Raw genomic sequence first — 23,453 nt, 5'->3', positions numbered from 1 at the left:
GAAGAAGAAGCCTCAACACCTTAGAGGACAACAATCGCTCTATTCTGTGCTTTAGCAGCTGCACGTATTTGTGTAATCATTGTACTTTTGTGGAATCGGCTTAGAAATCGCGGTGAAGAGGTAAATAATGGGCAACTTTGTTAATATACTGGCGTTCATATACAATGTTCAGATTAGGGTCAACGTTTTCGTGCCTTTCGGGATGTCGATTTGTGGTCCTTGTCACATCTTTACATTTAATCTCTTTGGTCCGTTTTGGAGGGGAGAAAGGTTTTCTTACAATTTATGAAGTCTTTTGACTCTTGTGGCAACTCGCCCTGCAAGAAATAAGATTGAAAAGGCGCGAATAACCTGCCCCCTATGAAACCTGGCACCAGGCTGATAAATTCTAGTTATCCACTGGACTTCAGTAAAAGTGAAGTTGTGTGCGGATTTTCGTTGATTTTAAATGTGTCTATTTCTACAGAAGTAACAACTTTCTGGTTTTGTTTTGTCAACTGCAGATGATCTCGAGGCGAAGGAAAACACTCATTTCTGTCAGTACTTCTACTCTTCCAAATTCTTCTTTCTTCCACTTTGGATCAGTAAATACCTTCAGCAGCGGTATGCTAAAATTTGAGTTTATTATAATGCTTATATGGCCCATTTTCATCGGGCTGATGAAGCAATACGATCATATTTTAATGCTTAGATACTTTAAAATCATCACATTTGAAGATTATCGTGGTGAAACAAGTTAGGTGTGATCTTAGCCGAAATTTATGCTTCAGTCTTGAACAAATGCTGATGAAATAGTAGTGATAAAAACTAAACACGCTTCTTGAATATATGTCAAAATTGCGTTTTCTCTGCAATGTAATACTGAGAAGAAAGAGTGCGACCAAGGTGCTTTTGGAAAAAGACCAATGCTTAATAAAAGGAATAGAGGAACTTGAGTCGCCCAATCCCAAATTCATCACAAAATCCGAGCAAAGGCCACTGGTGTGTATCGTTGGAGATGGATTAGGGGAAAGAGAACCTCCAGACGGAAGTGGTCAGAGCCATTCGATACAAGATATAGAGGAGAGAGGTCAGAAGAGATTGGATTGCGGTGAGGGAGCTACAGGTGGCGGCAAGCTCATTGCTGATGGAGGCGTTGACCTCGGTGTCGACGAACAAGGGGATTGGAGAGAGATCTTTCAAGAAACGGTCGAAGAATGCGACAACATGGAAAATATTGAGGTTTTGGACGAAATACTCGGTGAGGGTGAATTTGGGATCGTTTCCAAAGGTCTATATTGTACAAAAGATGGAAATGTCACTGATGTAGTGGTGAAAAAGCTAAAAGGAACACGAAACAGATCATAGATGCTCCCCTTTATGAAAATGTCAACTCGTTAGTTCCTAAATATAGTAGTGTGTCTCTATATACTTCTCTGTGAGCTCTCTTACTGGCCAATCTATATGGTTGTAGCTTTACAGATCTATACAGCTGCCACTGACTTCTGATTTAGTGGTCTAATTTTTCACAATTTTCTTTCGGTGGAAAATTCCCAGAAATTCCAGTATTGTCTCTTCTAAGCTTCATTTTGCATATAATTATTTTGTTACCACAGCAAAAAGAGCGTACTACATAAAGAGCGTTCTACATAAAATTAAGTATTTTAAGAAATCCTCTGTCTTTTCCCTGTGTTATTGTAGACCCTAGAGCCAGTGCCAAAAAAGCTCTGCTTAATGAGATAAGGACCTTAAAGCATGCTGGGAAACATCCAAATATTGTCACTTTAGTTGGCACACGGATAGGGTAAGGTAAGTCAGTGTTCGACAACAAAACTTGCCTAATGATAGGCTTGTAGAGTTTGTAATTTACGGTCCATCGGGAAGGCTTCGGCCGTTTGTAAGATCAGTTAGAACAGTATTAATCTTATAATGAAAGGAACTACTTTCCTAAACAGTAATCAAAACTCTTGTTTTAAGGAAAAATACTTCAAAAATCATTTAGAATATTTGACTCTTGGTCCTTCGGATCTAACTTGCTTACACCAACAAACTTTATCTGTACCAACTCTTAACTGTTTGCTGTACTCTTCCCAGAAAGTATTCTCGTTGTCACGGAATTGATTCGCGGTGACAGCCTGGAAAATCTCGTGAAGGCCAAGAGTACGCCAGAGATACAGTGAATATAAGAAGTTCTTATATTTTTGTACGCCAGAGGAATGGAACATATATCATAACGTCTGCTGTACCATGAATGACCGGCAGCTGGTTACAATTGCATTTCAGATCGCCGCAGGAATGCAACATTTAGAGGTAAGATCGATTTCTACATGACAATTTTGAGCGAAAACCACTTTCTGAGAAAATTCAGGAAGGAAACTCTAAAAGTGCAATGTCCGTGTCCATTTTTTATCAGCAAGTAGAGAATGACAGCGCAGTACACCTGGAATGGGAGTCTTAAGGCAGAGTTGAATGCTGTAGAGTGAATTTACAAAACATTGACAATATTCTGCACTTTGGTATCCGTGTGCGTCTTCTAACTAAGAATTTTTATATGTGGCTCTCTCACAGTTCGTGCATCGTGATCTAGCGGCGAGAAATATTTTAGTCGATGCCAATTTGGTGGCTAAGGCTGGAGACTTTGGATTAGCCAGGGACATATCCGAAGCTGGTATATTCACCATAACCACTAGCGTAAGTACGCTTTGCAATCAATATCGAAGTCTGAGAAAATGCAAAAGAACAAACTCTAACGTAACTTGAATATATAAGAATCATATATGTGTACTTGCAGTTTCATGAAATGTATGAGAGCGACCCTCGTCTTTGTAATATTGGAGATTTTTTGTCTCCTTTATTGCATTCGCACTAAAAAGGCCGAAGCTTTTAAATCTGTCAAACTTGGTTGACGACCAAAATAACACCGATACTATATTTCATTTTAATTTCGTTCAATTTAGTTTTTCCTTTCCCTTTGCTTAGAATGGGCACTTCTGGATCTTGTGCCATATCTACTGCTTCACTGTCGGACTGACAAAGTGACGACTAGAAAATCACTCCACTGTTGTATCTTGCCCAGGCTGCATCCAGCGCCTGACCTTTTCATAAGACTGGCCGCTTTAATTTTCCAATGGATTCAAACGTAACTTCAGTTTCCAAGATTCATCTTAAGTTGTTTGAAGTTGTAAAATTCGCAAGTTTCGCAAAGAAAGACAATCACTGCAATATTTTGGTAAATTAAACTCAGTTCAACTGCCAAGAGAAAACGGAAAAAAAAAAAACAACGACAACGATAATCTACATATCGAAGTCAGAAGACCGAGAAAATAATGCTCAACTGCACGCGACCCACATAACAGGGATACCTCGGCGAATTCTCTGGAAATTTAGACTAAACGCCCATCTATGAGCTTTCAATATTTAATGAGGTTATTAAGGCCTTGACGCATATCTTCAGGTGGTCATTTGGTATAGTCTTGTGGGAAATCGCTACTTATGGTAAGTGTTGTGTGATAAAATAACTATGCTATTTGAAGAGGCACAAGTCATTTATTCGTCATGAGGTTCCTATCAGTGTCAGCAAGGCTCCTAATCTTATGATTGCTTTTAATATCAAGGTCCTTATGGATAAAGGTGTCTTCGAAAACTGGAAATTTCTAATCAGTCAAAATTGCATAAGATTAGCGGGTTGCTTGGTGCCCAGATATAGAATGAGGCCTTGCTACATCTTCTCTTTCCTTTCCGAATATCATTTGTCACAACGCTTAGTTTCTAATCATCAACTGAGCCACATTAAGTCTTTTCAGGCTTCTACATTTTTCACATATTTACTGGTGAAATAATAATTGCCTAAGAGTGTTTGTTTGCTTGTTTGTTTGTTTGTTTGTTTTTTTTTTAACTATAATTGTTAAATCACATTTTCTTTCTTCCAACCAGGCGGACTGCCATAGCCCGACATCACATGACCGCCTGCCCTAGTAAGTATGAGAACGAAGGAGCACGTGAACACCGGAATACGCCAGAACAATGAGATGAATTAAAAAAATAAAGAAGAGACGCAAACAAACAGAAACAAACGATAAGGTGGTGTACGGTGTTTTTGGTTTAATTACGCGCCGTTTAACAGGGCGCTTTATTGAGACTCCGCGCAACATATACCTTGTAGTCCGCTGAGTTTTGTTTTCGAGGGCTTTGACAACGAGCCTTTCTTCACAAAGTACTTGCCGATATTTGCTTATAAGTGAAAATCAATTATATATCATGGAAGAAGAAAGTTTCGGTGAAGCCTTCATTAGGTTGAAAAATCTAAAAATCGTCATAAAACCCGAAAAACTGCTCATATATATTGCTTATAAAATAGTATGTACAGACCACTGAGAACTATAAAATTAGTAACGCTGGAACACGCCGGAATACGCAGAAACACCGGAATAACACAACACTGGAACATCAGAAACCGAAACACCGGAACATATAGGAAAATGCCAGAACATGAGAAAACATGCTAGCGGATCCTTGAATTTTCCGGAACACTCTAACAAGCCGGAACACCGCGAAATATTCAAAAAATAGAAATAATAAAATTTATGATAAATATATTGCGTTCGACGAAGGAGAACACATACTACTCGTATCCTTTTTAAGTCTTCAGAGGTTTGTGGCAACCTGAGGTTATCAATCTTTCTCGTACTGACTTAAACACAACTCCCTGATTTCATGAGAGAACTTTGAATCTCGGTGGCTTATAATATGCCGGTGTGAATATACGGTAAATAAATTACGCCCACTTGATCGAAATAAAAAGCACCGATCAATTCAATGAATTTTATGGGATTTAGTAAACGTCGCGTATTATTTTTTGCAGCTGCTGTTGGGTTATTCGCTTGTGGCATCATCCCAGGATGTGAAAGTAATCTCTCTAACCCTGTAAGGTCAGCCCCTACAAATATAACCTCATACAAAGATAACTTCCCGTGACTCGTATGGTAAGGCGTTACTTCAGATTTCCTCCAAATTTAGTGTGTATGAAGTTGAAATATTAAACAACGATATTAAACAACAACAACAACTTTATTAGGTACTTCCATAAGTAGTACATGGCGTTACCTAAGTAAGAAAAAGTAACGATAATTTTTTAACATCATTTCGTCTTTAAAAGAACTTACTGTCTGATATTCATTATTTGGAATGTAAAAGCAGAAATGAGTCTACATATAGACGGATCAGCGTTATTAAAAAGGAATAATACTTTAGAGTTATGATCAAAGTTTTCAAAGCAGGGATACTTTCTTGCGATTTTGTTGTTAAGTTCTAATCGAAGACTATCACGTACCAAGTTTGGGGGTAGACGTTTGCATGTAACGTACACATCGCTCCTTTCAAATTTCAAGTTTCACCCGTCACTGTTTACAAAGGTTCCTTTTCAAGAAACAATCAACATCCGCGTCGATAAAGTGTTTACCAATAATTGGTTCAACTTATCGTAAGACCTTAACATACAGAAGGATCAGGTCGCTTAACTTCTTAGAATGACATCCACTGATCAACTCTCCAAGTTTGATGGTCAACTTTACGAACAGTGTGAAGGAGTTGCAATGGGACCTTTATTAGAACATGTGTACAATACAATACAATGTTTATGTGCCATCTGGAAGAAAGACTATCTGATAAGGATGCCTCCATTCTACAGGCGTTACGTTGATGCATGATACGCTTGTGATAATGCCTGAACCCGATGTAGCAGAAGGTTTCCTTGATGTACTCAATGTAATCCACCCCAGTATTGATTTTACAATGGAGCTCAGTTTGCAACAACGACTCAATTACTTTTATTGAATGTCGATAACAAAGAACTGCAACAAGTTAAGACCAATGCCTATCGTAAACCTACAAACACGGGCCTACTACTCCATTTTCAAAGCCATACCGATTTGCGCTATAAGAATTGTCTTGTTGAAAGAATGTTTCATCGTGCAAGGGAATTGTCCTCTACGCATCAGGCCGCATTCGTCGATGAATGTAAACGTCTACAATCTATGTTTACTCACCTTGGATACCCAAGTTCGTTAGTGAGTGGCATAATTGATAAATGTTATTACCCCTCAACAGAAGAGACTAAGACGAAACCTGTTACTGATGAAACTTTAAGAGCCACCATCCCGTTTAAAGATCAAACCTCAGGGAACTCAGTTAAAAAGCAGATGCGGGATCTCAGTTCTAAAATTGGCATTGATGTACGACCAGTATTCACCAGCGAGAAACTTGAGCATGATCTTAAGCTTAAAGAAATCAAGCCACCTATCGTCAATCAACACAGCGTTGTCTATTGTTATAAATGTGATTTGTGCGATTGAAATTATGTCGGATATACGACACGCCATCTATTTCAGCGCATTGTTGATCATCGATATTCTGCCATTGGTCGTCATCTGAAAGATGCTCATGGGAACGTTAACTTACTCAATGAGAGCCAATTTCGGGGGCTTAAAAAATGCTGCACGAAATGGGATTGCCTGGTCAATGAAATGTTGTACATAAGAACAATAAGACCTGATTTAAACACCCAGACCGCCTCCATTAAGGCTAAGCTATTTGTTTGACTCTCAATGACTCTTAATTTATTCATTTTCTCATCTATATATATCTTAGTTTTGTTACTTCAGTCTCACTTGCTAATGACGCTCTGGAAACGTCGAAACGTCGTGCAATGTTTTCCAAAATTTTATCGCAGATTTTTATTGTAAAATGTTTTAGAAAATCTTTACGAAAGCTAAAGGAACGAAAGCTAAAGGAAAGGGAAAAATGAAGTTCTAAACGTTTATTTGTTGTTTGAACTCTGGATAAACTCCCGTTCGACGGTGAAACAGAATACTGCCCTAAACGGAAGAATGAGTTTAAATGATAAATAAAATATTGGGAGAAACATAACTGAGCCCAGTTGTTTACGATTATCCTACGAGAAAAGAACTTTCCCCCCACGAATCGCCGCTTCAGCGTATACGTATATCGTCCCGTCTCTTTTCCCTAGTCCGCGGGACACAAATTTACAAATTGGTTGATAGTAGCATCTTACAATTTGATGAGAAACAGGCATTGCGAACATAATCTTTGATCTTGTTAAACTGTTGACTCAACAGGAACTTTTCGCCCCAACCGTCATTTCCTCAGACAACATCTGTTGACGTGTTTTCTATTAATAAAAAATGTCGTTTCGTATGACGGTTTATTTTTGACTCAGTAGAGTGCGCATACATTTCCATCGGACTTCGTTTTGTATGACAACCTATGACTAATTCCACTACCTTCCAATGAGTAGTATGTTGATGGGTCTCACAGCTAAACCCTAAGGTAAGTGTATCCCAATTCCACGCATTGGCTTTTTCATTTGCATTTTCGCTGCCAAAAAAGTTATCGTTTGAATAAATAAATAAGAAAATTAAAAATAGTGACGATGTGTTTTTCGATCATGCCGTCGTAAAAAACGGAGACGTAAACCTATTTGAAATAAAGTTATTTTTCAAAAGGAGTGTAGAGCGATACAATTTATTATCGAACAAAATATTTTGCTACAAGACGTTGTATTATCAGGTTATGGTTCTCAACTGGCTATATCATGGCTTGTATAATTTTCAGTGGAAAGTGTTATTGCCATTTTTTTGTCTTGAACATTATATTCAGACAATTCTGAATTTTCGCTAATATTTATTCATAACTATATAAGTAATACTCTATTGTAGTCTGTCATGTTCACCCACTAAATTCGACGTGTAATTTTTTGTGGTCCTTATTCACATAACGAAAAAGAAAAATTTATTACAATGGAAAGCGAAGTAAGGTGTTCTATTTCTAAAAAACTAATTGGCACTTCTTATTGTCGATGAACTATTTGAAACATATACAAAAATGATTCTTTCAACTCCCATTGTCTTTTCGGTGATACGGTCCCCAAACGGAAGCATGTATATGATGGGTAAAAAACCGAAGAGGTCAACTTCTGGCTTATATAACAATAATGACAAACAAATGACCACTCTGAAGTTTGCCATCCAACCTCGCTCCAAGGATCTCTCATCTTCCCGCCCCCCAAAGCGAGCGGGGAGAATTGTGTCGAAGCGTCAACATTTTCTACACTATATGGTTCAGAAAATTCTGGCACTTGTGTTGAATCGTCAACATTTGCTACATGCACGGTATACAAAGTTTATGATATTCTGACGATAGACCTCCTGTAGTTTCACGCTTTAAGAATGTGGAAGGTTGATGTTGTCATGTATTCGTACCATGCCACTTCTTTTCACTAATTTCTCGCGTGCCACTTCAGGTGTGTTAACCCACGATTCGACTTCCGGCATACCATGGAAATTTCACATATTGCTTACGCTTCTTGCATTGACTCCCGGTATGTTAACGCACGATTTAACATCCGGTGTGACGATTCGTGAACGACCGTAGACGAATCGCAACGGTTTGGGTGTATTGGACATGTATGTGATCGATCAGCCATCTAGTATAGTTAACGGTTTAGAGAGGGGATGGGGGGAAGGTAATTGCCCACCCTCTCCTTTGTTTGTCCTTGTTTTTTACTGTCGCTTACCACTTGGTACAAAATTCTTTCTCTACCCAGCCTTCCGCTGCTGTAAAAATCAAAGATGACGGCTACAATTTTCATGTAAATCATACTGAGCATTCGCCTGTTTTGCAAACAACTGACATATCTCTTTGTAACAGATTATTAAAATCATTGAAAGTCCTAATCATCCATAGTTCTGTACAAATTCCTTTTGGTAAGCCTTGAGATAGATTTAGAGAAAACATTTTCTTAGGGTGTCAGATCCTTTCCGGTCAGGTGAAACCTTTTCTTTGCTGATTTTCATTCCGTTTTTTCCAAAAGGCAATCCCATTAACAGGCTTTACGAAACACCAAAACATAATTCGTTTACATTCCATGATGATGCGTGACTCTTGGTTAAGAGAAGTGGCAAAGTGCATATTACTATTGACTCTTACTGGCGTTTTGTGGAGTCTTCCCTTTGTCAGAGGCGAAACATGTAATTCCAACCTAAAAAGTAAGTGGTGAAACATCCTGGCATGAAGAGTATCTCTATCTTTTTACACCTAACTGCTTTAATCTAAATCCAGCAGTTCACTTATTCATTTATTTTTTTAATCCACGAGTTTTCTCTCTTGAACAGTTCGACCCGTTGTCGACATCTCTTCACGTTCAGAGAAAAACAGTTTACCCATTGGTGCCTCAATAACCCTGACTTGTACAGCGGAGCCCAGAAGGATAGACTCAGGGTATATGGATAGATGGGTCGATTATGTCGAGTGGTACGATCCACAGGGTAGACAAGTTGGAGAAAAATGCCAACAGCCCTCAAACATACATGCTCATAAACTTAAATTAAGCTGCCCATTAGTGCTCAAAAATTTGACAGTTAACAAATTTGGGCGCTACACTTGCCAAGCGGGCAATGGTCACCCAAAACACTGCACAAGGAAACCATTTGAAATAGAGATCAAAGGTAAGCAAACCAGGCTTATTATACCTTTATATAACAACAGACATTCTATATTCTTTATTGCAAAGGTGGGTGCCGTGTGTTGGGTTTCGCTGCGATAGCATATTATTACTATTTTCTTTGGTAATGATGTTTAACTCAGGAATAAGGTGCCTTCAATAATCAGCATCTAAGAAACTCCTGAAGTGTATGGATAGGTGTCACGAAGCTAAGAGAAGACTTTTGTTTTCCACTTAAAACACTTTATTGGTCTGCGAAATAACTTGACAGTGGTATCTTAAACTTCTGAAAACCTCAACTAAATCTTACGATCTCGAGCCTTATATATAGTAGCCGAATGAGTCATACCTTTTTCTAAAAAACAATTTTTCTAGCAGTAACTGAATATTCTAGACACTTATGATGGGATATCTTTAAAATAAAAAAAAAAGAATGTTCCGAAATAAGAAGCCTCTTGCACAGCTTATAAAAGGATGATGTGGTAATTCAATGTTCTAAATTAATCTCTCGATTTCTGGATACTTGGTTTTAACAGACAAGTCCAATATATGATTCACTGCTAAAAAAAAAAAAATTTCGCAAAGTTCCTTTATGTGGCAATTGGTTAAAAGGGATCGAAATGCACTACCCAGAGAAACAAATTTTTCACGCAGATAGCAATTAAATTTGAATGAAGAGTAAATTTAATTGACCTGCAATGTGCACTATCTTATTAACTGTTATGATGCACTGATTCTTACAAAGCGATGGGACTCTGTAGCAAAAAAAAAGGTACATATTCTTCGGAAGGAGCGAAAATAATTATTTCGTAATACAAAATACACTATCACTTTCATACAAAATAAGCTAATGGTAACGTTTCAAAAAAACACGGACACACACTCCCGCAAGGGAGGATGACCCAGAAATAGTTTCCTCTGAGCACCCACCTATGCAATTCATCTTTCTTGTGTGGCAGAAAGGTGTGATGATTGAATATATTCTTCTTACACAGTCATTCTCTTATTACAATTGAATTAGCTTCAAACTAGATTATCTTGATGATAACAGGGGATGCTTATTGCAATCTACCTTTTTTCTTCAGGCAATGGGCCAGAATTAGTGGGAGTTCCTCAGAACCAAAGTGCTGCTATAGGGGCCACACAACCCACAATTCCTCTATTCGCTCCGACGAAGGGCTAACGCTCGAAACGTCAGCTTTTGTAATCATTATGGTGGCCAATTTATTATTTCAACTTTGTTGATATTTCCAAATTATTTCGTTACTCCCACCGACGCAGCCCCAAACAGTTTCTTTCGAAACTATCAGCCCCTATCCGAGAAGACTAGAATATCTAACTATTTCTTGATGTTATAGAAAGGCAGCAAATTCTTCTCAATTATTTTAAGACCCTGAGTGTTGGTCCGGCCGGGGCTCGAACCCTCGACCTCCCGCACAACAGTCCAGCGCTCTATCCATTGAGCTAATTGGGAGGCGGTTTAGGCTCCCGACATCCTAAAGAACGGTCGCAAAAAGACAATTGCCAGCGCCAAATGCAAGGAAATAATTGCATCGGTATTAATTTGCAGATGCCCAAATACCCGAGATTGTTGAAGGTCCAAAGAACCAAAGTGCCTCGTTTGGTTCCAATGCTACATTTAGCTGCACTGTTAAGGGTCTTCCCAGGCCAACTATTCATTGGATAAAGGACAATGCTTCATATTCTTTACAGTCGAATCCCAGAACAAGTGTCATTCAGGACGACAACAAAATTCGCAGCCTGCTCTTATTAACAAGAGTAAAGAAGGAAGATTATGGAAAATATCAGTGCATTGCAAGTAACGGTGTCGGTAGAAAAGAATCAGGAGTTGTTTTCCTAATCCCAAGGAATTTAGGTTAGATTTATATAATAAATGAAAGTTGATGCTAACTTCAGTTTGTGCTTTGAGGCTAACTTCATTCATGAATATTAATACAGGACAAAGAAAACTATTTATAAAAGTCCCAAGGAGAAGGGCATGATTTTTAGAAAAGCGATTTCATTTGGCTCATTCTTCACGCTTTACTGACCAAACGTGATGTCAACATGGCTGGATGTTGGCCGATCGTGAGTTCCTTTTTGCGTTTTTATGGATCAGGACGAAGTCGAGGTCCGTAAAAACGCAAAAAAAAAACCAGGCTAATATCCAGCCATCTTATCCGAACAAGCTTGGTGAATAAAGGATTTATTATATAGCAAAAATATTTCGCTTTAATAAGAATAGAAAATGACTTGTTTATTTCGAGAGCTCGGAAAGAAAACCAACTGTATTATTAGCACAGCAGACCTAAGAGGCTCGGTTTGTTTTGACTGTCCTTTGTCGCTTTTTGCGACTTCGTTGCCGACATTGTTTAAAAGTTACGAGCTTTAAAAGTCTGCTCCTCGCAATTTTTCTCTTACGCGGGCAGTCCCAGGCGGGCAGGATGGGCCCACCTTGCCCGCTCAGATAGCAAATCAGAGCACTGGATTCGCTTCATCTTGCCTACGGGCGCTACCAGCTATATAATAATTACTGGTTAATGCTACTATATTCTCAGGGAAACAAGAATTATGATGAGTACATTTAAAAGAACGGGGTCACATTAACTCTTCTTACCTTAATTACCCTTCGGAAATATCCTCTCAACTTAGTATTCATTTTTTCTTACCTTTCCGATAATATTTTTACCTTTTTCTTCTCCTTTAATTTCAGGAAAGCCGGAGATAGTCGAACATCCAAGAAGTCAAACTTATTCTGTTGGTTCCGACCTAGTTTTCAACTGCACCGCCACTGGTCTTCCCAAGCCAAACATTACATGGATTAAGAACAATGATCCAAATGTTACAAAAACCAATCCAAGGTTCAAAACCATTCTTGATTTAGATGACACAAGATGCCACAGCGTGCTGCTGATAACAGACGCGACGAAGGAAGATGCAGGCACATATCAATGCTTTGTAAATAACAGTGCAGGAGAGAAGACATCAAATGTGGCTTTTTTACACTTAAAGGAAGGCAAGTTATCAAATCAAGGGAACAATTCATGTTGAAATGCAGGCCGTATAATTAAACGCATAAATTTGCATGAATTAGTAAAGTACGTTCGATCTAGCTTTAACCTACGAATATCGAATGGTGGCTTGACTCAGTTGAACAGTTCTGATTTGTAGTGACTCATTTTCGCCGATCAATTCGAAGCCTCAAATTAAACTCCTTCCACCCCCTCCGGACAATCATGGGCAAATGAACGTCGTCTGTGTCCGGGTAGTTGGGGAATTTAAAATGTCTTTCAGCTTCATAACTTGAACCCAACACAACCCGAGCTCAAGCCAAGCGCCCCAATCCCTTGAAACCACTGCCTCTACGAACATAATCCTGATGAGCAGGGGAAAAAGATACATACACATACACATGCCACACACACTCCGGAAAGGGAGGGTATGCCTGACATAGTTAATTCCCTCTTTGCACGAGAATATGGCGATGAAGGGGCGGTATATGCATAAGCCTCGAAGCAATTTATCTTCCCTGTGTGGCCAATCGGGAGAAGCTGTAGTAAACAAAGGTGAATTCGAAATATTTTTGGAAGAAGAGGGAATAAATAAAGATCTTAACGAAGGTTCCTGCCAGGAATTGACTTTTGGATCAAATTCGCGAAGGCCTGGATTTCAAATGCTTTTTTTATCCTATTTACTTCTTCCCTACTCTTTTTTTATTTTGTCGTCTTCTATAACTTTCTTCCATCCTTATCTTTTTTCAAGTTATAATTCAGGGGGACTGATTTTTATTACCACCATTGCCTTTTATTATCATCATTACCATTATCTTAATTATGATTATTATTATTGCTAGCATTGTTATTAACATTGTTACTACCATTGTAAGTAATGTTTTTCTTCCAATGCTTGAGATTTAGGTCTGCAGAAAGATAGAGAAATTAATTTTTCTTTTTTTTTCATAATTTATCCACAGCAACTCATAGCCCCTTAAACCTCGAGAAAAGGGAGCCAGAAAATTCAATATTCCAGACTATTATAATTGCTCTTTCATGCATTTTTATAGCTGTGATTACTTGTGTAGTCGTCGGGTTTGTATGGAATCGCTGTGGAAATCGCGATAAAGAGGTAAATAATACATTACGCGACATCTTCAGACAAGGTAATGATCTCCTCTGTCCGTCACGAAAGAGAAAAGAGTTCATAATAATAATGATAATAATAATAATAATTATAATAATAATAATCCTTTATTCACTACTGTAAAAAATATTTACAAAAAATATGAAAAATCATTAAAAATCGAAAACTGCATTACAATGTCTGATAAAAAATCTAAGAAAAGCTGGTTGGTACATGCTTCGTTGAGTAAGGATGACAACAATGATAACAATAATGATTATTATGATTTTAAAAGAAACAAGTTCAAAATAAACTAAATTTTGTATTCCTAAATAAACGTAAAAACGAAAATATGATAATGATAATAATGATGGTTTTATTAATGATAGTGAAAATAATAATAATTGTAATGATAATAGCTATAATAACATATACAACTTGCTAGGTTTTTCTAGACTCTGCATCTCGCCTTGCAAGAACAAGGATCGATGACACACGAAAAATTTTCCCCTCTACAAACCGGTCAATTCCAGCATTCCTATGAACACCAGAAAAGTTGCATATAATGATATTTTCGTCAGTTCTGCCTTTTAAGGAAAACTTCGGCCTTCATAGTGAGTCCAGGCTAAGGAAAACGCCCATTTCTATCCTTGTTACCTCTCTCCCAAATTCTCCTTTCTTCCACTTTTGGTCGGTAGATATTTCATGTAGAAGCCTGCAGAGGCTATTTTCCTTGCCTATATACCTTAATATCATCATCATTATGAAATCTCATGAGGGTCATCATAATGTAAGATGTCGCAGCGATTTTATGCAGCCTTGTTTCCTTCCATATCAAAGAAATGCCATTGACATTGCGTTATACCATTGGATCGAGGTATAAGAAATTTCAATTTAGCTCAACAAGTGAGTAGGGATTAAGAGGGGATTAAAACAAATGACTATAGTAACAGCTAAACACAATTCTTGTATTTAAATCACAATAGACTTTTCTCTTCAACAAAATGACAGGGAGGAAAACGTGCAACAATGATGCATTTAGAAAAAGGCGAACGCTTGCCAAACAGGATACAGGACCTTGAAAACAATTGGTCGCCCAATAGTCAAACCATCAAAAACCCCGAGGAAAGGCGCCCGTTAGTGGGGGATGAAGTAGGGGACAGAGGGCTTCCAGACGGAAGTGATCAGGATGATCCGATGCAAGATATTAAAGAAAGAGATCAAGAGAGATTAGAGTCGGATGAGATGATTGGTGGTGCTGAAAATTTAACAGCTGATAAAGGTGTTGACATGGGTGTCCATGAACCTCGGGATTATAGAGAGATATCTCAAGAGACTGAAGAAGGATGCGAAAATCTTGAAGTACTCGATGAAATACTTGGAGAGGGCGAATTTGGAATCGTTTACAAAGGTGGCCTTTGTGGGAAAGACGGAAACAAGACATATGTGGCTGTGAAGAAGCTAAAAGGTACCTACACAAAATCAAAATGTCAATTTATTAATTCGTAAGTGCAGTGGTATAATTTGAAACTGATTTTTCTTTGAAAGCTTTGCCTCACCCTATTTTTTACATCATTTTTCTTTTGGTGCTTAACACCCATAAAGTCTGCTCCTGTCTATTCTGAACGTTTTCTGCAGCCTTGATCAACCAAAGCACTTTTTCCATACATTGTTTGTTACCATAGCCAGATACGATAAGCGAACTGCACAAGTAAAATGAAGTAATTTAAGAAGTCCCTTTGCTTTTTCTTCTTTGTCATTGTAGACCCTAGTGCCATCGCCAAAAAAACTCTGCTCAATGAGATAAGGACCTTGAAGCAAGCTGGGAAACATCCTAATATTGTTACTTTGATTGGTACACGGATAGAGGGAGGTAAGTCAGTTTTCGACGATGCAACGTCGTAGAGCTAGGCATGTTTGCTGCAGGTGATAAATGTTCCTACAAGCAAACATTTGTGTTTATTGATCACAAATCACCCTTTTCTAAGTGAAATTCAGGGAAGATCATGTAAGGTTTGCTTATTGTTTTTTTGGAGTCCCACCTCTATCCAACAACTTGACTCGTATTTAACGACGATTCGCCTGTTGATCAATTCCAAGAGGAAATAGTGTCCCATTACTTTATCGTGTCAACTCTAATGTGTTTGCTCTACCCTCTCTAGGAAACATTCTTGTGGTCACTGAATTGATTCGTGGAGGAAGCCTGGAAAATCTCTTGAAAGCCAAGAGGGCTTCTGGAGAAAGGAATGATTATCATAACGTCTGCTGTAAGCTGAATGACCGGCAGCTGGTTACAATTGCATTTCAGATTGCCGCGGGAATGCAGCACTTAGAGGAGAGAAAGGTACAAGATCAGTTGACTGTGTGTATAACGTGAAGTTAAATTTCTAAATTATATTAAAAATGGCTGCTTTGATTAAGAAGTACGTGGGAAGTTTGAGATATTGAATCTTTTTTTTTTATTTTAAACTTAGCATCGAAAGCGAAAATGAGTTTTTGATAAAATACAGGCAGGAAACTGTGCGAGTCTAACATCTCTGGTCATTTCTTACTCCAAGTAAAGAATGACTTCGCAGTATACATGGAATCATTGAGGTTTTAAATCTTGGGAAAAGCTCATTAGGTTGCATCCTTCTCAAATCATTTTGCAATCATACACTTAACTCTCTTTTAAGTGTCAAAATTTTATGAACTTTCCCCTAAAATGCTACATTTACACCATAGCATAAGTAGTGACTGTAAAGTGACTAAAGCACATATCATAGATCTTTAGCACCTTGCTATAAGCTATGCACCCTATATCCGTGAGCGTCTTTTAAGGGACAGATAAGTAATTTGTCTTCTTTCACAGTTCGTTCATCGCGATTTAGCGGCCAGGAATATTTTAGTTGATGCCAACTTGGTGGCTAAAGTTGGAGACTTTGGATTAGCCAGGGACATATCCGATGCTGGTATATACACCATAACCTCCAGCGTAAGTACGCTTTGCAATCAAAATCAAACATTAAAAAAATAATAAACAGACTGGCATCAAAGACAATAATGAAATCAATTTCGTCTTACGATACAATTTACACTAATGAGCTGTGTGTTATGTGACGAGTTCATTTAAGTGATTAACTAGGGCTAATAGATAAGTGTCTGTACTGATAACAATAACAATAGTAATAATAATGATAACAATAATTACGCCACGGTAATTATCCCCATGGATTTGACTGGAAATCAATATTAGAAACTCTTACCTTTCTTAACGTTGAAAAAGAAATCGCCCATACTAAATAAATACATCGATGTCTTTCCGTTTCGTGAATCCGGCCTCCTCGTAGTTTCAAGTGACATTTCCTGTACTACAAACAGGAACTTGGTGACACGAATCCATTTTTTCACCAGGGCAAGGTTCCGTGGAGATGGTCGTCGTTAGAATCCCTACGAGACCTGCAGTTTACATCCATGAGTGATGTGTAAGTTTCTGCTTTTTTACATTTAATATCGTCAGATAACAGTCTCTCGACTTCGATCCAGTAGAATTACTTAGCGCAAAGGATTTCGGATACAGTCATCTGCCTACCTCTCTGGTAGTTAGCTAGGAGCATTAACACTAGTGCATCTGAACTTAATTGTACGTTTTTGTTGGTCCACATGTACATGCATGGTGTATCTTTTACGTATTTGGATTTATTGACACACCTTGAAAACGTAACATCACTTAAGTAATTCCTTCCCGTAAATTTACTATCTAAATGCTCATATTCGTTGTTCGAAATTGATACGAGAGGCGAGGTCCAAAAAAACATGCAAAACTCAGCGAAGTTTTAAGCGATGCAAGTATCTATAAACACTAAACTAATACCACGAGACTCGATCTTTAATCGCCAATTCAGAGCTAGTTTGCTTATTTGTTGAAGTTATTCAGGTCTAGTGCATTATTGCAGGTGGTCATTTGGTATCGTTCTATGGGAAATCGCCACTTATGGTAAGTGTCTCGTGATGCTATGTGCAACTTAAAGCAACATCCTAAGAAGCACGAGTCAGGCTCTTGTCACGAGCTAGTAGCCTCCCATCCGTTAGAGTGAGGCTATTTTTCAATACGAAATTCTTGAAATTTGAAAATTTGAAAATGTTGTGAGATTCAAAATCTGCTTACTTGCATTTAAACTATATAACAATCCAACAACTATTCCTGCAACTTTCCGTAATTTTTTAATACCTATAACAGCTGTCCACTCCTATAATAACACCAGACAATCCGCCAAACTTAATTTCCACCGACCACAAGTCAGAACACACATAGGCAAATTTACTTTTAAGTACTCTGTATGGGAAACTGTCCCCTTGGCATTGAAAAAGAAAATAAAAACATTTAACAGGTTTAAGAAACTTTATATGGCCCACCAATCTCTCATCAATCAAATAATATCTGATATCTGTTTAGTGATCAGATATATAGTATGTAACAATCCATATGTAAATAACTATAGTAATAACAGTTAATAATAATAATTGTCCGCTTATATGTAGGTCTTTGTTGTTCTGCTGCTGCTGCTGCTATTGTTGCTGATGATGCGTTGTTCTTTTCCAGTCTCCTTTTTCTCTGTCTCTACTTTTGTCCATTGTCGCTGTTGTTTTTTTGTCTGTATGTGTGTCTGTTATTGTTGTTGCTGTTGTTTGTTTGTCTGTATGTGTGTCTGTTATTGTTTTTGCTGTTGTTTGTTGGTCTATATGCGTGTCTGTTCTTCTCTTATTAAAATTTTCCCATATAGATTCTTGCCTGGTACAATATATCTCTAACATACCTTGAATTTATACCGGTAATTCTTTCTTGCACATTAATCCCAGCTCAGTACTATTTCTTTATTTATCTAAAAGTAGGTGGTGGCCAACTAGAAAGCCTTTGCTACTTTGGCCACCACACACACATTTTTATAATCTGTATTTCATTTATTTTATTCTGTAATCATTTGTTGCAACTTTACTTTTCTATCTACGTTAATTTTATGTAAATAGTGTGAAACAAATAAACCAATGAACCAACAAGCATCTCCATTTAGAAACTGAATTACCATTGTAGGGCTGACCAGAGTTAACTCTATCTGGCCAGACGAAATCGAACAAGATCGAGGGGCCGCTTTATGATATGGTGTTTAAGCATAGGCCGTGTGAATGCCAAAAGTCCCCTCTTCATTTATACGGTCTATCTCTTGTTTGTTACAATGCTTATTTTTTTTTGTAAAGTTACTACAGCTGAAGTACTTACTGTCTTTCAAATTCATGGAATTAACCTGTGTACTTCATGAGTTTGTTTTTCACGAGCTGACACATTACGGATTGGTGATTGGACAGTTTTTATTTCTTTTATGATAAGCCAACTCGGCTACTTAAAAGGCAGCTGATTGTCCAATTTTTTACAAGCCAATTCATTCCATTGGTGTTCCAAAAAGGTTTTGCCTGGTTTTGCTGAAATATTTATTTCTTGGAGTCGTTTCTGTAACGTTGGATTTGTTGAATCATATCCCTTTTTTCCCAAACAGGTGAGTTGCCATACTCTGACATCTCATCGCCAATTGCCTTAGTAAGTCGACTGGCTACAGGGTACCGGATGCCTCGTCCCGACCAGTGCTCGGAAGAACTGTAAGCTTCAAAGTCTTGTATAATGCCAAAAGTAAATTAATTGAATGACTGATAATTTTGTACAGGGTTTCAAATAATAATGAAACTTTCACTTGCCTTATCTTGGTAATGATATTGAAAAGCGTTCTGCCCCTCGAGCCAAGTCTTGGAAGATCCTTTGACACAAGCTTTTTCACGTAGAAAATCTAAGTAATGCATCGAGTAATTCGTTGTGATTTAAAACGGCTTTTCATGTCAAGTCAAATCTTACATTTTACAAGTCTCTCCAATGATCTCCATCATGACTTCAAGGTCATCGCCAGCGGCGGATCCAGGCCTTGAGCTAAGGAAGAGGGGCGAGGGCGTTTTGTTTGTGTGTTCACCTGCTGGCTTTTCTTCCCTCTGCGTTTATTATCTTGCCCAAAATAAGAGGGGGCGCGGAAGGCGGGCCCCCGTGCCCCTCCCCTAGATTCGCCAGTGATCGCATTGTGCCCCTTTCTACGCTTGCCATGGACGGTTCAGAAACTGAAAACATCAACTCACAGGCAAATTTTAACTAATACTGTGTTGAATTTTAAGATATGAGCTAATGAGCTCTTGTTGGAAAGAAAATCCTTTGATGAGACCAGTATTTTCACAGATTTCTCAGCAGCTGAAGTATTTTATGCGAGAAGTAAAGGTAACTAACGGTTTTAGCTATCTCTTCCCTTCTTTTCACCTCTCTTATAATTACATTTGTCCTATCTCCCTTCATCCAGTCATTCATATTTGTCTCCATTTGCCCGTCCATGGATCCCTATGTCGCCCGACCAGTTCTTCATGTAACCTCTTATTTTCAACTGCAGCCGATCCATTCATTCGCATACACAGCCATCCATTCATTCGCATACACAGTCTTCCATCCGCTTGCTTTTCCTTTCGTCCATTTGCAATCTGCTTGAGTGTACATTTGTTGCTTCTTTTTCTTCAGTGTTCCTAAGTTCATTCTTTACCTTGGTTTAGATCATATACAGCTATTTTTTCTATCACTATTCATTTTTTCTTTCTTAAATAATGAATAGTTAATGTTGACTCTTTATTCCAATGATTTATTTCAGAGGACGTATATAAATGTCACAGTGGACAACGGTGGAGAAACTTAATGACGCTCTTATGTTAAAGCAAACACCTCATTCAGTTGTATTATTAACATGAAAACAACCGCGAGATCTCAAATAAGTGTATAACATGTAAAGACACTGAAAAATTATGCTTAAGAATATCAGTTCCTGACCCAGGTCCTTTCTAAGCTCCAAAATTTTGAATTCAAATGTTTCCCTACATGATAGTTAGGTTCCGCAATTTTTTTTCACAGTATCATGTAAATGTACTAGCTTAGCGCGGAATAGTTTTGCTCTGAAAAATTTATATAGGCACGTATCTGTACATTTTCAAAATTGCGAGCAGGTAGTCCTTTCACGCTGCTACGGCACGAACGTTCAATGTTATAAGATAGTTTTTGGTATTGATCACCTCTCTTTCCCAGATTTCTTTGTGTTTGCCAATAAGCGTACAAGAGCTAACCACGACTATAAACTTTACCTAAAAAGAGCGGTTTGTAACTGTTACAAATATTGTTTCTTCATTCGCATTGTGGGGAAATGGAATAGCTTGCCAGGATACATTGTCCACGCCGAATCATTGTCGGTTTTTAAGAGTAGACTTAAAACTTATTTGAATATTTATTGAATTTTTATTGAATCTGTAGCCTTTAAATTTTATCTTTTGTATGTTTTTATTAAGGGAAATTGTTTTTATACAGGGCTAACCTCACGATTTTCCCTTTTCAGGATGTTTTTTTTACATTTGCGTTCTAGCTTCCTGAATAAATGTTATGTTATGTATTATGTTATGTTAACGTTTCTTCGCTCGCAGGACTCGATCAGTTGAGGCCTTGAACAAAGTGAGCCACGAGATCTCTGCACTAATTATTTGTGCTTCAGCGCTATCATTAAAGACCTCAGGCTTGTAGGCTATTATGTTTGTCTAGACTAACCTATTTGTAGCCGTTAATAGGCCTTTTGAAGTTAGAGATCACGTGCTTAGATACCGCATAGCAACGCCATACTGGAGAGCAAGCACTCCAGTGATCTCAGAAAAAAATAGAGATCACAGAGGTCTGCATTCAAACAAAGAATACAGCGGATAACAAGTTAAAGGGTATCCCATTTCGAGAAATCTTGTAAGTTTTAATCAACAGCTTCTTTGGAGTGTATCAGCGAAAAACGAATTTTGGTGTGATTTTGTTGCTGATACACTCTGGGGAAGCTGTTGATTACTTCTTACTGGATTTCTCGAATTGGGATACCTTTTGACCTGTTATCTGCTGTATTCTTTGTTTGAATGCAGATCTCTGTGACCTCTATACTGTCTGAGATCACTGGACTGCTTGCTCTCCAGTATGGCGTTGCTATGCGGTATCTAAGCACGCCATCTCTAGCTGCAAAATGCCTATTGCATTGCCATATTGTCATAATGGTGAACTACGATCTCTAAAGACCTATTGACAGCCGTTCCATTTGTTTGTGAGTGTAGAACTTATTATAGCTGGATTTTGTCGCCGAAAAGCTCTTCGATTTTCAATGAGTATCTAAACAATCATTCTAAACAAGCACGACAAATTTAAATCTTAATATTAAGACAATTTTATGAATAAAGTAGAACTCGCTAATTGATAAATTGAATTGACTACAGCCTCTTGATAAATTGTATCTCATCGCATTTTTATCTTTTAAGTACTTGGTTAGGGTACAACACCGAGAGACGCTTATATCAAAATTTGAGACATACCTATTCCAATTTTTTTAAACCTTTTTATGGCTTCGAACAATAAATTAAGTTCTTAAAACGATGGCTGACAGCTGTCGAAACTCTCAACTCTAGGGAGGATACTCAGAGCTACACTGTATGTTCAATAAATGTACAAAGAGAACAATCAGTTTTTAGACAGTTTTTAGAGATGATAGGTATATTGAAATTTCATGACAATTATAGCTTCAGCGTGCGATGCAGGCGTATTTTTGGCCAGAAAGCGTCCACCTCTTTCTTTTCGGCAAGGCTTGATCGGCGTCTTGGATTTCAAAAGCAGATGGAGGTAGTGCAGAGAGACAATTCATCCATGCACCTATACAGGGAATAAGTGAGGATCAAACGGGAGGTCATTTGACTTGATGGGGGTGGGGGAGGAGATAGAGCCCAGGCCCCATTGGTCAGAAGGTAGGATAACGCCCTCCACTAGATAAATCTCTTCTTTCTTTCTTTCTTTCTTTTTTTTTTTTTTTTTTTTTCTAACCATTTTCACTGCCTTACCGCAGTAGGGTAGGACTAGAACGGAACATATGCGAACCATGCGAGTAGTCCACCCAATAAATCCCATCCATCCCACCCAAGGTGAGGACATCCATCACACATTAATCTCGTGCGTGGGAAATTAACGTCTCCTACCCCCTAGCCCTGTAGGAGACGGGACCTCCATTTATTCCTCCCTATCCGAGAAGACTAGAATATCTAACCATTTCTTAATGTTATTGAAAGGTAGCATATTCTTCTCAATTATTTTACGAACTTGAGTAGTGGTCCGGCCGGGGCTTGAACCCTCGACCTCCCGCACAACAGTCCAGCGCTCTAGCGCTCTATCCATTGAGCTACCTCTCGGCAGTGGATAACGCTATAAGTTTTGCTATCACTTATCCCTGGATTGTGATGTATCCGTTGGATACTGCTATCCGCCTCTTTTACGCCCAGGTCTTTTCTTTTTTTACCCGCCTCTTCCCCTCTCCGTCCACTCGGATTGGTTGGGACACGGTGTTTTCACATGCAGAAGCCGTCGCGCCATCGGTCTCGTTCCCAGGGCCCTATGTCTTCCTCCCTCGAGAAACTAGCCCAGTTGCGGCTGGTCACTTGCCTGTCCAGAATTTGAGAGATTTCAAAAAATCAAATTAAGGGAAAGACTCAGGTGTGAATTTTTTTGTCAATACTAACTAGACGAAACTTTCTTAGATAAAAAAGCACGCTGAATGCAAAGGTGTATTACGTATTCTCGACATTTTTCCAAAACTTGACACTCCATACTCTCCAAATCACATCTTCAGAATCTAGTTATATGGTTACGTTCACCTCCGAAGTTGTACGGTAAAGAACGATGACATTAATATTTGTTCTTGTACCTTGGTTATAGGAACTAAGTTGA

At 38.3% G+C, this 23,453-nt stretch overlaps 1 protein-coding gene and 1 pseudogene across 1 annotated transcript; both read left to right on the top strand.

The window, feature by feature from the left end:
* Positions 1-4,192: 4,192 nt before the first annotated feature.
* LOC148740801 (uncharacterized) lies at positions 4,193-6,903 on the top strand (annotated as a pseudogene).
* Positions 6,904-7,184: 281 nt separating this feature from the next.
* LOC111340805 (fibroblast growth factor receptor 4-like) lies at positions 7,185-21,111 on the top strand. The gene is made up of 15 exons (XM_022947712.2): positions 7,185-7,323; positions 8,867-9,041; positions 9,168-9,500; positions 11,067-11,372; positions 12,210-12,516; positions 13,480-13,621; positions 14,627-15,083; positions 15,381-15,488; positions 15,778-15,959; positions 16,467-16,589; positions 17,009-17,079; positions 17,551-17,591; positions 19,147-19,246; positions 19,805-19,904; positions 20,323-21,111. The coding sequence occupies exons 2-15, from the start codon at positions 8,921-8,923 to the stop codon at positions 20,365-20,367; spliced, it is 2,436 nt and encodes an 811-aa protein (XP_022803447.2). The 5' UTR covers positions 7,185-7,323; positions 8,867-8,920; the 3' UTR covers positions 20,368-21,111.
* The last annotated feature ends 2,342 nt before the right edge of the window (positions 21,112-23,453 follow it).

This window comes from Stylophora pistillata, chromosome 1 (assembly GCF_964205215.1).
Source record: "Stylophora pistillata chromosome 1, jaStyPist1.2, whole genome shotgun sequence".
NCBI classification, from domain to species: Eukaryota; Metazoa; Cnidaria; class Anthozoa; order Scleractinia; family Pocilloporidae; genus Stylophora; species Stylophora pistillata.
The sequence above is the reverse complement of the archived record's forward strand: the minus strand, read 5'-3'. Positions and strand labels throughout refer to the sequence as shown.

Bases quoted from the DNA above. Each gene is read 5' to 3' on its own strand.
- LOC111340805 (XM_022947712.2), top strand. From the start codon at position 8,921: ATGATGATGCGTGACTCTTGGTTAAGAGAAGTGGCAAAGTGCATATTA. The intron at 15,489-15,777 runs GTAAGTCAGTTT...TACCCTCTCTAG, and splicing joins TGGTACACGGATAGAGGGAG to GAAACATTCTTGTGGTCACT. The intron at 16,590-17,008 runs GTAAGTACGCTT...TTTTTTCACCAG, and splicing joins TATACACCATAACCTCCAGC to GGCAAGGTTCCGTGGAGATG.